Source organism: Homarus americanus, unplaced genomic scaffold, assembly GCF_018991925.1.
Source record: "Homarus americanus isolate GMGI-L3 unplaced genomic scaffold, GMGI_Hamer_2.0 scaffold32871, whole genome shotgun sequence".
In the NCBI taxonomy this organism is placed as follows: Eukaryota; Metazoa; Arthropoda; class Malacostraca; order Decapoda; family Nephropidae; genus Homarus; species Homarus americanus.
The window spans coordinates 2,204,947-2,218,720 of NW_024748870.1; the positions used below are offsets into that span (position 1 = coordinate 2,204,947).

Here is a 13,774-nt window from a genome sequence, read left to right on the forward strand (position 1 = left end):
CTCACAGTATACAACCAAGATAATATAAGTGAACAGTACAAAATAAATTCTACATGAAGAACATATAGAGCATTATTTGTTGTAGTGTTAATGTAAGTCGAGGGTATAAGAGTGCAGCACTGTACTGTATGGGCTTGGGGATCACGAGAAACTGAGGTGACTGTGATGTCAGAACCTGCTAACTAATTATCAGAGTTTGCCTTGTCTCATTCAGCTTATGAGGAACATTTCAGACTGATCTCCTGCTGCCCAACTCCTACTGACCCTCCCCCCCCCCTTCTCCACACTGTTCTCTCTTCAGTGTTAGATAGCACAAAGCAACATCAACTGAATCATTGTTGATAATTCCATACATCCTCTCTCCAGTAAAAGAAATAAAAGCTACAGCACTCACATGAACTGTACAATGTTGGGATGATTTAGTTTCCTTAGGTGTGTTATGTCTGTTTCCTTCTGTTCGCGCACCTTCTTGATGGCTACCCAGGTTCCTTTCAGCTGGCCACGGAACACTGCGCCCTGTGCACCAGAGCCAAGCCACTGCAGGTTGGACACTTCCTCAAAAGGAATCTCCCAGTTATCAGCTGTAAGTCAAACAAAGGGTTTAGTACATTACAGCAATCATGTGGATTAGAAACAAGATAATTTTACAAGTGCAATTAACAGTTGAAATTGGAAAAATGCAAAGATGTCTGGCATACTGTATTACACAAGACTCAGGAGAAGTCAAGTGAAGAACGAATGAGGCAAGACAGAATCTAAAGGCAACCAAAGATACCGGTAATAAGAAAGATGACAGCAAAGGTCTTGGATCCCCCCATCACCAAATACAGAGAAAAGGTCCATAACTTCCAGAATAAAAATCACTTTCGAACTTAACTGCATAAAGTATATGGCAAAAAATATTACATCATAATGACAAAACATGAATAACTTACTCTGTGCCTGCTTCTCGCTGAGTGCCGCCTTGCCGATGATGGTCCACACTGGCCTCAGGCAGCCAATGATGCCCTCGAACCAGTTGACCCTCTGACCGTCCCTATATCTGACCTGGACACCTGTCGGTGAGTCAGGACTGGTGTCCTCACAGCCCTCTTCCTGCTGGAGTCGTTGGGGTGGTTCCATAGGTGTTGACCGCTGGGAATGGAGCTGCAAGTTGTGGAGTTCCTCTTCCATCCGCAGCATACTGTTGGAGAAATTAAGAATCGTCCAGTAACAGCGAAGAAAAAATGTATGAATGATTAATAAGTCATCTCCCTTAATTTTAACAGAATGGCTCCAGCTAAGTCTCCTCCAAGCATTTTTGTCTTAACACAGCTTCAGACACTCTTCCCTGCTAACTTAACCTTCTCTACAACTTTATCATTCTCCATTTTATGTATTTTAATAAAATTTGCAGCCAAGAAGATTCATATGGTGTTTCATGGAAACAAATTGGGTGATTTCACCTAAAGTGATGTTCATGGAGCAGGGAACGTTACTTGGAGAAATTTTGTGTAAAGAAACAGCTTTCCTTAGGCTTAAGGCATAAATTTTCGTGTCTAGCATTTACTACTGTATACAGTATATGGCATAGAAGCATGTGTTGAAATAGTACAGGATGTAGTTAATATGAATATTTGTTACAATTACCGGTATGCGTGTAAGTAGTATTTAACAATTTAATTTATTAAAAAACAAATATACAATATAATATTATAACATGATATGTTCAGTACTATATATATATATATATATATATATATATATATATATATATATATATATATATATATATATATATATATATATATATATATATATATATATATATATATATATATATATATATATATATATATATATATATATATATATATATGCAAATCACTGTAGGTGCGCGTGATCTAGGTATATGCTGATAACCACAAGGAAAGAAGAAAACACGAAGTTCCCAAGCGCTTTCGTGTAATTCACAATAACTCGGATAAAGTGATAAGGCGTAATTATAAATTGATAAATATAAAGTTTTTCGGCATATTTCCTAAGACGTACATCTTTCATAAGGCAGAATTACAGAAACACCTATACTTTCAACCGTGACCCTATTTACAAATATAATTCATTGTAAAAAAAAATATCTAGTGCAGTATACTGTCTCCAAATATTAGAAAGTCGACACAGTGTTTTGCCCAATAGAATGAGTCGAGTGGTGCGCCCTCCCCCCAGCCTTCGCCTGCCGGCAGCGCCCCGCCTAAGAGCGTGCAGTGCGCCCACCCGCCTCTGTGCGATGCGCCCCGCCCAGCGAATCGCGCGCCTCCCGCCCTGCACGGTGCGCCCCCGCCTCTGAGCACGCGTACAGTATAAGCGGTGCGGTGCCTCCCCGCCCTCTAGAGAGCGAGCACGCACCCCCTAGAGCTGCCGCCTAGCAGTCGCCTCCGCCCCTAGGACCTCCCGAGCGTGAGCCCTGCCCAGCGAGTGCGCCCCGCCCTAGAGCGTAGTACGCGCCCCCCTAGAGCGAAAGCTGCGCGCCTCCGCCTAGAGCGAGTACGGTGCGCCCCGCCTCGAGACAGCACGTCATAGTCGCCTCCCGCCCTAGAGCCACAAGCGCCCCAGAGTATCGGTGCCTCCCGCCCCTCCGCCCTGGCCTCCCGCCTTAGAGCTAGACGGTGCGCCCCACCCCTCCGCCCTAGCAGTGGTGCCCTAGAGCGGGAGCACGGCAGATGGTGCGCCTCCCGCCTAGAGCAATGCGTGCGTGCTTCCGCCCTAGGCAGGCCGTGCGCCTCCGCCCTAGAGTAGTATGGTGCGCCCCGCCCCTAGAGCAGTATGTGCGCCCTGCCCCGCCCGGACGCGCCTCCCCGCCCTAGACGAGTATGGTGCCTCCCGCCCCAGGAGCCGCCTCCGCCCAGAGCCTAGCACGAGTATGGTGCGCCCCGCCCCAGAGCACCTAGAGAGCGAGTATGGTGCCCCGCCCGCCCTAGAGCGAGTATGGTGCGCCTCCCGCCCTAGAGCGAGTATGGTGCGCCTCCCGCCCTAGAGCGAGTATGGTGCGCCTCCCGCCCTAGAGCGAGTATGGTGCGCCTCCCGCCCTAGAGCGAGTATGGTGCGCCTCCCGCCCTAGAGCGAGTATGGTGCGCCTCCCGCCCTAGAGCGAGTATGGTGCGCCTCCCGCCCTAGAGCGCGCGAAAGTTGTTCAGCTGAGAATGTGATACTTATTACTGTTTTATACCTATATTATTTTCGTGTTTCCTCATAAGAAAAAGTAATTTGTTTTTCCCTCCATGATAATTTGCATCGAGCATATACTCTATTTATGAAAAAATGAAGGCCATCTTGTTATGACCAACTAATGGCGTTCAGTGATAAATGCAATCTGAGTTAATTTTGTCCATCAGCTGTGAGTTAATGTGTGTACTTTAGGTAATCGCAGTGCGGTTTTGATGTTATTCATGGACACTGCTTTTTCCAGTTAAGCATATTTTTACATCTTGAGTTACGATCTGGACCAAGGACATCAAAATCAGGATAACTTATTGACGGTTAGTTATTCCCATACCAGGTTTTCTGTCAATATCAACGAAATGAGTAAAGGGATATTCCTAACAAGCCTATTTAGTTTTGTAAACTCAATGCAAATGTCTTGATATCCTTAAGACCAATAACGAAATGTAACAAAATTAAATCATCCATGCTTGTATTAGTTTAAGTGTGTGCGTGTGCGCGCGCGTTAGTGTGTGCGTACGTGCGTTTGTGTGCGCGTGCGTGCGTTTGTGTGTATGCGCGTTCGTGCGTATGTGTGTTTACGTGTTCGTGCGTGTATATATATATATATATATATATATATATATATATATATATATATATATATATATATATATATATATATATATATATATATATATATATATATATATATATATATATATATATATATGCTGATAACCACAAGGAAAGAAGAAAACACGAAGTTCCCAAGCGCTTTCGTGTAATTCACGTGTGTGTGTGTGTGTGTTTATTTCATTATTCCTTACCTTTTATTACGTCTCCGTAGCACAAAATCCATGTTTGGTTTAAGGTGGTCTTCTGTAATCCAACAAAAGCTTGTAAATCCAAAAATGTTAGGTCATTACTGCCAAGGTATTACCCACTTTCCAAAATCTTACACATGTTGAAAGATTCCAGAAGAACATTGATAGAAGTCGACAGTGAAGAAGCAGTATTATCTCACGACAACACAGTTCACTCTCCATTCAGTACGCCTTGGTAGCTCAGAGTCCATCTGTACACTACCCGCACCGGGCCTCACGCGCACTTTGTGGCCGTGGCGGCGCGCAAATTATTGAAAAGAGACGGCCCTGAACTTGACCAAAGCCACCTTGACAACAACTTTCATTTCCTGGAATATGTTTGGGTGTTCCTAGAGTTCGTTTTCTTGACACAACATGATCCACAATTTGTCCATTAGTAACAGAACACACATTACGTCTTTCAATTTTATCTCGCTTCTTCAGGGTAGTTCTTTAGCACCAGAGCATACCTGTTAAATCGATCGATACAACTCACTGTATACTGATTTAATAAAACCAGTACTCAATTTTATAGATATGTGTTTTCCACGAGTAATTCTTATTTTAAGTTTATGCTTAAGACTTGAGCATGTTTGTGAAGCCTTATCATCTGTACCTGGGAGCTAGTACAGTACCAGGAACGGGCACCTCCGCAGTGGGTCACGCTACTCTGTTCTGAGAACTGTGTATGGTGGGTGTCGGCCGCTAGTACACACTCACATTGTGGTGATCATTGAAGAATTTATTTATTAACAATCTTCATTACTTTCTTAGATGAAAATTGTATTGAGATTAACATACCTATCTACGGTGCAGGTTTCTATATTTCTTTTGTAATTTACCACAAAAGCAATGTTACTAGTGATTGTCATCATAGATTATAATGATATAATCAACAAAGGTCAAGATTATCTAGCCTACGAAAGTCCAGTAGAGAGATTCAGGACGTTGATAACATTAAAGTTATTACCCAGTTTTTAGTGCCAGTGACTGACCACAATTTACAGGCTCCGAGAATTACGAAATGTTTATAATACCAAGACACTGTATATATTATTTAACGTACCACTCGTACAAAATCCTCGACAACTGATCCATAAATCTTCAAAACAAATCCCAGTGCACACGCAACATGTCCCAACTCGTGTTTGCTTCCTCGTGGATAGTTCCGGTTCTGGGATACAGTTCTTTATTCAGTGTGACGGAAGTTAGGTGTCCTGGCGTTTGGACATCCGGATATTAAGACCTTGTCCGTAAGTGTGGTTAGGAAAATAAAAATGACCATGCCTGAAGCATCTAATTTCACATAGGCTTACTGTCAACCAAAACAGGTCCCAGAAGCTAATGAAACTTAAAAGTGAGGAGCTCTCTTCTGTTTTAATCCTTAATCGTGTTCGTGACGCTGATTACATATCAGCGCTACTGCCAACACTAGGTTTAACTTTTTGATAGATCTTACGAGGTCATAGAAGGTCGCTAACCCGCTAGCGTGCCAGGAGCTTATTTGGATCCATAGCAAACTTCCGGTTAAACATCATTAGGCTAGGGGGTTGTTTCCTTTTTATGTGAACCTGCTGCTATATTGTCACAAATTGGAGGTGGATGACTTGATACACTTCTGATTAAAAAACTATCAAGTTACAATTTAATTTTGCCAAACTGTTTGTGTATGGTAAAGATTCATACGGGAGATGTACTGTATATCCATATCAAAACAATACAACGACTCATAATAAACTTCCGGTTATGCATTATTACGTTATAACAATCACACAGTTATTTTTTTTTTTACTGTTTTGTATACGTCACCGAAAAAGTTAATTCCTATGCTCAAAATTACCACATATCGCAACACTTATCCAATGTATGCAATAAATGTTAGATATGATAGGCAATTAATTCAGTAGACTTTAATAATACCTCAAACTTCGCTGGTTAATTTATCAAGGTGAAGGTTATCGTTTTCTACCACAGATTAACCCGTGGCAGATCAATAATGGGTTTCTAGGTAACAATTATCCTCGTGAGTTGATGCGCTTTTGTTTACAAGGCACGAATGAAGTTACTCCTTACTCGCAGTATATCTTATCAGTATTCAAGTCACAGTCAACCAGTATTAACAACACAACAACAGCCTAGTTATGATTTAAGTGTTCTTGTGGTGTATCGTAGCTGTTATTGTTTATTACGATCTCTCGGTGAATTCAGTACTGGTCGGGTCATGGTTTACGGTGAGGGGTACACAAGGTTTACGATCCTCTGTAGAAGTCTGGTGGATCGATGGACTAAGACAATCTTCAGGTACTAAATTCATGTTATCAACAATCACCTGGCGACGCACAAGCAACCGATCGATGCCTGAACAAGACGCACAGCAACAACACTCACTGCTTTCATAGTAGGAGTAGGTCAGTAAATTCACAATAAACAAACGTCACTCTTTGGTTAATTCTATCTCTATGATGTATCACTTTTGGTATAATCACGGTGAATATCTACGCAATACAGCATTATTATCCAAATTCGTAATCGAGCGACCTGCTGTACCTTTCTACGCTCTGGTCAATGAACTTCAGAGGTGTCCTTCAACTTGACCGAGCTTGTACACAGCCGACTGATCAGCACTGTAGATCAATAATGGTTGCACTCATGTGTACTGAAATATTTCACTATTTAACAAACAACACTGATCGACAGTTGGTTTCTGACGTTGAAATCTACGTTTATGGAAGTATCGCAGTTTTCAATAGTGACCTAATACTTCAGTTTTTCTTCCCAAAATGAACAAAAATCAAATCACAATGGTAGTACCAAAAATCAACAGTTCAGTGAAGTCTTTGGGGAGATATGAAACTGCGTGATGTAAAGCAATTATGTTGTTTATACCACGATTCCACTACCTACTCAGAACCCCCAACCAACTGGCGTAGTGAGCAGGTGGGAGGAATGTGTGGGTCTGCGCGCGCCTCTCACGTGCTGCTGCTGGTGTTGTTGGTGGTGCCACTATCACCTGCTACCGCCTCCGCTCCACACCATCTGCCCTGTTTCACACCCGCACAGTTTGTCCTTTCTCACCATGATAATAATTATTCCACTTTTTTCCACTAACTCTTCAGTGTATCTACGTATATCCTTATTGACATCTTATCGTCACATTAATACCCTAATACTAACTTCCCCGGTTGCTAAGACAACGAAATTCCTGCCGTGGACCCATATCCAAAAATGTGATAGGGGTAGAGGGTGTGGGTCGGCCCCTCGTGGAAGAATAGGTGATAGTGCACAGCTAGGGAGTGACAGTTTGGCAAAAGTTTTCAAAATCTAATTGCTTGGGTTGGATTATTTGTCTATCGGCCACGCTAATTCCAAATATGTTTGAGTTTTTTACATCATTGCATTAGAAGGTTTGTGGATACTTTTGGGTTTGGCATGAAAAACGCGAAAAAACTGTAAATAATAAAGGGACTGGCAATGTGTCACAACCTGTTAAAATCAAGTTATTGAATTGGATTATTCGACTACTGTGTACACTGGTTCATAATATGCTATTGTTTTACAACTCAATGCGCTACAAATTATGCCGATATTTTTGCTGCAAGTCACCACATACGTATATTTCGAAAACCAGGGCCCAATATTACCAACGGCGTGGATAGATTCCGTGGAATGAATTCAGGACATTCCCGCTCATGGAACATTACCAAACTCCGTATATGTGCCAATGGCAGGCCAATGGCAATATTTACAGAGTTTGTTGAGGCTCCCTGGACGGGAATGCCCTGAATTTATTCCACGGAATCTATTCACGCCGTTGGTAATATTCGTCCCAGGACTGATCAACGAATTCAGCCCAAGTAGCTTGACTTGGACAGTTAAGGACAAAATCTCAGTCCGTACTTTTGAATAAAATATTGTTCAATAGGTGGTGATATTGAAGTGCTGAAAGTTGTTTTTCTGTGTTGTTTTGCAGTTAGTTCAAAGGGCCGCCACCAAGATGGGTCGTCCTAAGATTAGCAACACTCAGCTGCGCCAGGGTAACGATAAGGTGTTCGGGGTTCGGATGCCTCTGCCATCTAACAAGTTGCCTCTGAACAAGGAAGTTGGAAGTGCCCTGGCTTATGAAGCAGAAAACGAGAGGTTAAGGAGAAGAACAAATGCTTTTGATTATATGGATGCCACCAACAAGGTGACTGAGAAGGTACTGGATGTGTATAGGAAGGCCACTGTCCCCACTATCTCTGAAATCAGGGTGAAAATGAGAGTCCACGACCTGTGGAGGATGCGGAGGGAGACGATGATGATGAAGGGAAATGGACAGAAACAGAAAAGGAAGAAAACGAAGAACGGGAAGCTGAAGATGAGGTTCGAGGATATAGCTGAGAAGTTGTTTGATGTGGCAGACGACAGCAAAGTGCACGAACGAGAGAAAAGCTTCCTGGCAGCCCAGAGGAAACCGGGAAGGGAGGGCTGCATTGATGGCGTTGACAAAATTGTGACTGCCAAGCTGAAAGAAGAGAGGGAGAAGGAAGCGAAGAGGGCAAAGAAAAGGGCTGAGGAAGAGAGGAAAACTGAGAAGATGAGGTCAAAGAGTAAGGAGGAGATGGAGAGGATGTCGTGTAAAGTGTCGGCAGTGGATGACAGTGCTCAGGAAGAAGATAGTGATTATAAGGATGTCAATGACAATGAGTTCAAGGCTATGGTCGACAGGAGAGCAAGATCAGAGAAAAGGAAAAGGGAGAAAGAAGCCGAGGACAGGATCGGAGAAACTGCTGACAGGTTCAAGGTATCCAATGATGCAGTGGCTCACATCGCAAACACCATCAGAGCTGCAGACAACATCATAACTGAAGGGGACAAGTCTAAAGTGACTAACTGGAAGAAAGTGGAGAGACAGGAAGAGGTCACTTGCAGCAAAAATATCGGCATAATTTGTAGCGCATTGAGTTGTAAAACAATAGCATATTATGAACCAGTGTACACAGTAGTCGAATAATCCAATTCAATAACTTGATTTTAACAGGTTGTGCCACATTGCCAGTCCCTTTATTATTTACAGTTTTTTCGCGTTTTTCATGCCAAACCCAAAAGTATCCACAAACCTTCTAATGCAATGATGTAAAAAACTCAAACATATTCGGAATTAGCGTGGCCGATAGACAAATAATCCAACCCAAGCAATTAGATTTTGAAAACTTTTGCCAAACTGTCACTCCCTAGTGCACACCCTCCCCATGGCCAACCAGACATCCCTACCAATTTTTATCTCTTATCTTCAACACAGATGTAGCGGCTGCCTTGTACACCCAATGACATTATTTACTGTGTCAGTTACGTAGATATGTAGTTATTTCCCACGAAAATCTTCACATTTATCTCAAAACAATCCTGATTCTCAGACAGATTACAAAGTACAGTAAAGTATATTCTATTTATGTACTTTTGTATATTTCTTCATGCAACAATATTGTTACGTTGGCTTCTTTACAAATATGGGAAATTTACATTGAACTAGGACGAGACCAGAAGCCATATTCATTTTCCTGGAATAGCTTATCGTCAAGTGTAGGTTATAGTTTTCTTCAGGTTATTTTCCTCACTGATATACATTTAAAATTTTTATAGTTTGGGAAAAGTAGTTTGTAGACGAAGAGTGCGGGGAGATATGATAGAAATATTTAAGTGGCTGAAAGGAATCAATAAAGGAGATATAGATAAAGTTCTTATAATATCCGAGCAGGATAGGACTCGTAGCAACGGATTTAAGTTGGATAAGTTTAGGTTTAGGAGGGAAATAGGAAGGAACTGGTTCACAAATAGGGTGGTAGATGAATGGAACAAGCTTAGCAACTTTGTAGTAAGTGCTGGAACGCTGGAAAGTTTTAAAAGGAGGCTAGATAAATTCAGGGACGATAGAGAGTGGTACTAACTCGACAGGAGCTGCCCTGCACAGGCCAACCGGCCTATTGCAGACTCCCTATTTTCTTATGTTTTTATAATGTAGAATACAGTAGTTTTATAGTGTGGAATAAAGTAGTTTTATAAAGTAGAATAAAGTAATTTTATAAAGTAGAATAAAGTAGTTTTATAATGTGAATAAAGTAGTTTTATATTGTAGAATAAAGTAGTTTTATATTGTAGAATAAAGTAGTTTTATATTGTAGAATAAAGTAGTTTTATTTTGTAGAATAAAGTAGTTTTATATTGTAGAATAAAGTAGTTTTATAATGCAGAATAAAGTAGTTTTATATTGTAGCATAAAGTAGTTTTATAATGTAGAATAAAGTAGTTTTATAATGTAGAATAAAGTAGTTTTATAATGTAGAATAAAGTAGTGACATATTGTTATGTACTTGATAAAAATCCGTAAATTCTCTCCCCTCCCCCCTTCCTCCCATACTACGCATTCAAAATGCATCTCCTTCCCTCCAAAACCGTGCTCTCCCCTCCCTGACCTGATGCTTGACCCCACCCTCTACCCTACCATCCATTCCTCATGACCTGGCCAGCCCCGGTGACGCAATAGTAAAGTGGATGAGGAACGTTTTGCGTGGGCTGAGAGGGAGGGAGGGTGGGGGGAGGAGTCGCCGGCCGGTAAGCGTGTGTATGACTATGGCTGTGAGTCACCCCCTCCACACACACCACCACCACATCCTCTTCTTCCTCCTCCTCTTCCCCCCCCCCCTCCTCCTCCTCCTCCTCAGTACCTAGCCGCGGTGGACTCTGAATTGGATCGATGGATAGTACAAGCTTTTTAAGACGCTATAAACACAAGGGATAATATGGTAAAAAAAAATAGTGGTCAACATAAGTTTGTGAATATTCGGCCAAAACTCATTTATTTAAGATTTCAGCACGATAGGTTTAAAATAATATAAATTAAAATACTTTTTTTCCCTTTTCTTTAAACTCGTTCGCCACTGATCGGCGATGTTAATTCCAACACGAGATGCCAGCAGTCACAGCAAAATAGTACAAATTGTGAAAGCGTAAAAAAAAATGTAGAAGGATAAGGTAAACACACCAAAGAGGAATGAAGGATAAGGATAAAGTAAACACACCAAAGAGGAATATAAGATAAAACAGTGAAAAATGGCGTATATATCCGTAAAAGTGACGTCAGGATGGAAAAAAAATCTTGACAAACAAAACGCTGAAGATAATTATAAATCCAAGTATCTATTTATTCCCTATAGTGATTATAACAATGTATGATAACTGTAAGGATAAAATAAAATGTAACAACAACGATATAGCACACTATCAACAAACAGGGAGAAAGAAAATGGTGATAAGGAAAGTGGGAATAACGATGGAGGCGGGACTTGGGAATATCTGCGATGACTCACTCTCCCCCACAACCAAGCTACCACCTCCATAATAGGTTAGGGGTCATACAGATACGGTGAAGGACGGCGTAACCTTGGTGGCCAATGCATATATCAGGTGTGTGAGAACGGGTGTAGTAGGAATATTTTTGGTCGGCATACTAAATGATTTTAAAAGGATAATTAGATTGGTTTTAGTCGACGGGTTATGCATGTTTACACTATATTTTTGAAGAGGAAACTTATTTTAATGTAACAAAACTATATACGCAAATTACGCCAATAAAAACTAATGATGCAAACACAAAAGCGTATATATTGTATGACCATTGTCCAAATTATAAAAAAATTAAGGAAGTTTAGTTTAGTTTTTGTATTATGTACGGTATTGATAAATGACTTCAGTTAAAGTAGCAAAGTCATGGTAGAAGCGAGAGGAAGATTAACTACAGTTATATTTATAAAGGAAGGTGTTACAATCAATAGCGAATTATCCAGGATATAAGAATGACCACCGACACAATTTGTTAAGGTAGAGTAAACGTAGTGAAGATGATGATACCTGCATTTATCTTAAGTTCGCACAAAACCATCAACAATTTCCAAGAATTTATGTTTTTTGTTTTGTTTTAATGTTTAGTGTTCAACAAGCGGATACAGTGTAAAATAACTTCATGGTTCAAATCCACGCACGCAAATTACAACATATTTTGGGGTAAATGTTTTCCAAACCTAACCTAACCTACCTTAACCTAAACTAACCTAACCTAAAATGCCCCAAGACCGAACGTATGTCTGTCATCTTGAATAATGCCAATACCAAGATGAGTAATTACACAGTTATTTTCAACTTGACTGTTGGAATTTATCACCCCCCCCCCACCGCATCACTCCTCCCTAGCCCAGTGGGGTGAGCGCCGAACCGATGACTCACCCCCCCCCCAGCTTATCACCATCACCTGTAGAGATAAAAAGTTACGTCGCCCCGCTTTATCTGGCAGAAGAAGATAACAAAGATGTGGGCTTCGGTTGAACTGTATGTCTTTTAAGGTCAAATTGTGTCTCGTAACTAAGTGGTGGGCGATGATAACCCTCAAGGTACAGGTCACAGTCATATGATCTTATCTCTAGGTTAAGCCGTATATATTAAATGCGATAAACACTCATACAAAAACACTTTTAAGTATTATCAAGTAAATAATTCCATATTATGTCATCTTCCTGAGTAGCCACAGATAATGTAAAAAATTGGGGGTTCAATTTTGTTCAAATTTGTATGTTTTTGTTATTTTTTAGAGTTAAAAATACCCGAGATAATTATATTTACTTCTAGTTTTATTATCACATCGTCTTTTTGAATAATGTTAAATAAATAAAAAAAAATGCTACACCGATTATTCGCACTCAAGCTTCGATCATCCCGGTTCCTCCATTACCAAGCTCCCGCCAAATGGAGTGTGTTGTGGTGAATTTGGCGGGTACCACAGGTGCGGGGGTGAACGTTCTCTGTGGTGGATGCAAGATGACGAAGCTCCAAAGACTTATTAATCTTCATTTAATCTTCACTTTCTACTCCACGCTTAATAGAACTGTAATGAACTCAGAATACAAGAGCACTGTATTCATGAACTAATATTGAGTATCGTTCTATCGGTATATATTTGTCATTGCTTTATTGTACGCGTGTGAAGATTGATGGTACAGAATACAGATTATATAATATGCGACATCTTGGCAACAGGTAAAGCTTATTTGCAATGTAAGACCTTGACTGCAAGAATATGCTCGGTGTTTCAAATCATAAATCGTCAACACTAAATTTTTGCGTAATTTAGCGTCCGTCCATAACCTTATATATCTCAGGTCAATAAAAATCCGTGCCCTATCGGTGGATTCTTAGCGGCTGCATTACGTTTTGGTCCTAGTCAAAGTTTATGCGATCCTAACCTGCACAAACGTGTTCTAAAAACATGACCGAACGAAATTTAAACATACAAGCGCCACGTTTCCTCTACTCAGCCAGACAGCCACACGTATGAAGAATTTTGTTTGTTGCTAATTTCGCCCGAACCTTCAACCCTATTGCCTCCCGCCGTATGCTGTTGCAACATGATGCAACGTGTCTCAGCCTGAGGCAGTGTAGGCAGGAGAGCTGGGCGGACGGGGCTAAGGAAAACCTGTCTCAACCATCCAAGGTCAATATTCTACGCAACTTATAAACTTTTACTTCTGTAGTTACTCCGGTATAACAAGGCTACTGGTTAATATACGACCAAGAATCTTAATTAGTTATATTTATTATCGTTATACATTGTGATATAATAATAAACAGTATGTAAATGTTTCTTTGTTGTTGGTGTAATACGGCAGACACCGGGCCTCAGACACTTGACTCAGCCACCAAGT

The 13,774-nt window shown here is 40.9% G+C and overlaps 1 protein-coding gene across 1 annotated transcript in view; it reads right to left on the minus strand.

Annotated features, from left to right (window-relative positions):
* The window catches only part of LOC121853209 (mitogen-activated protein kinase kinase kinase 13-like), a gene marked incomplete in the record, with an annotated part of 88,891 nt that overhangs the window by 12,057 nt on the left and 63,060 nt on the right, over positions 1-13,774 (minus strand). The window contains 2 exon segments of the mRNA XM_042347200.1: positions 395-581; positions 936-1,183. Of these exon segments, the coding sequence (XP_042203134.1) occupies positions 395-581; positions 936-1,183 (435 nt within the window).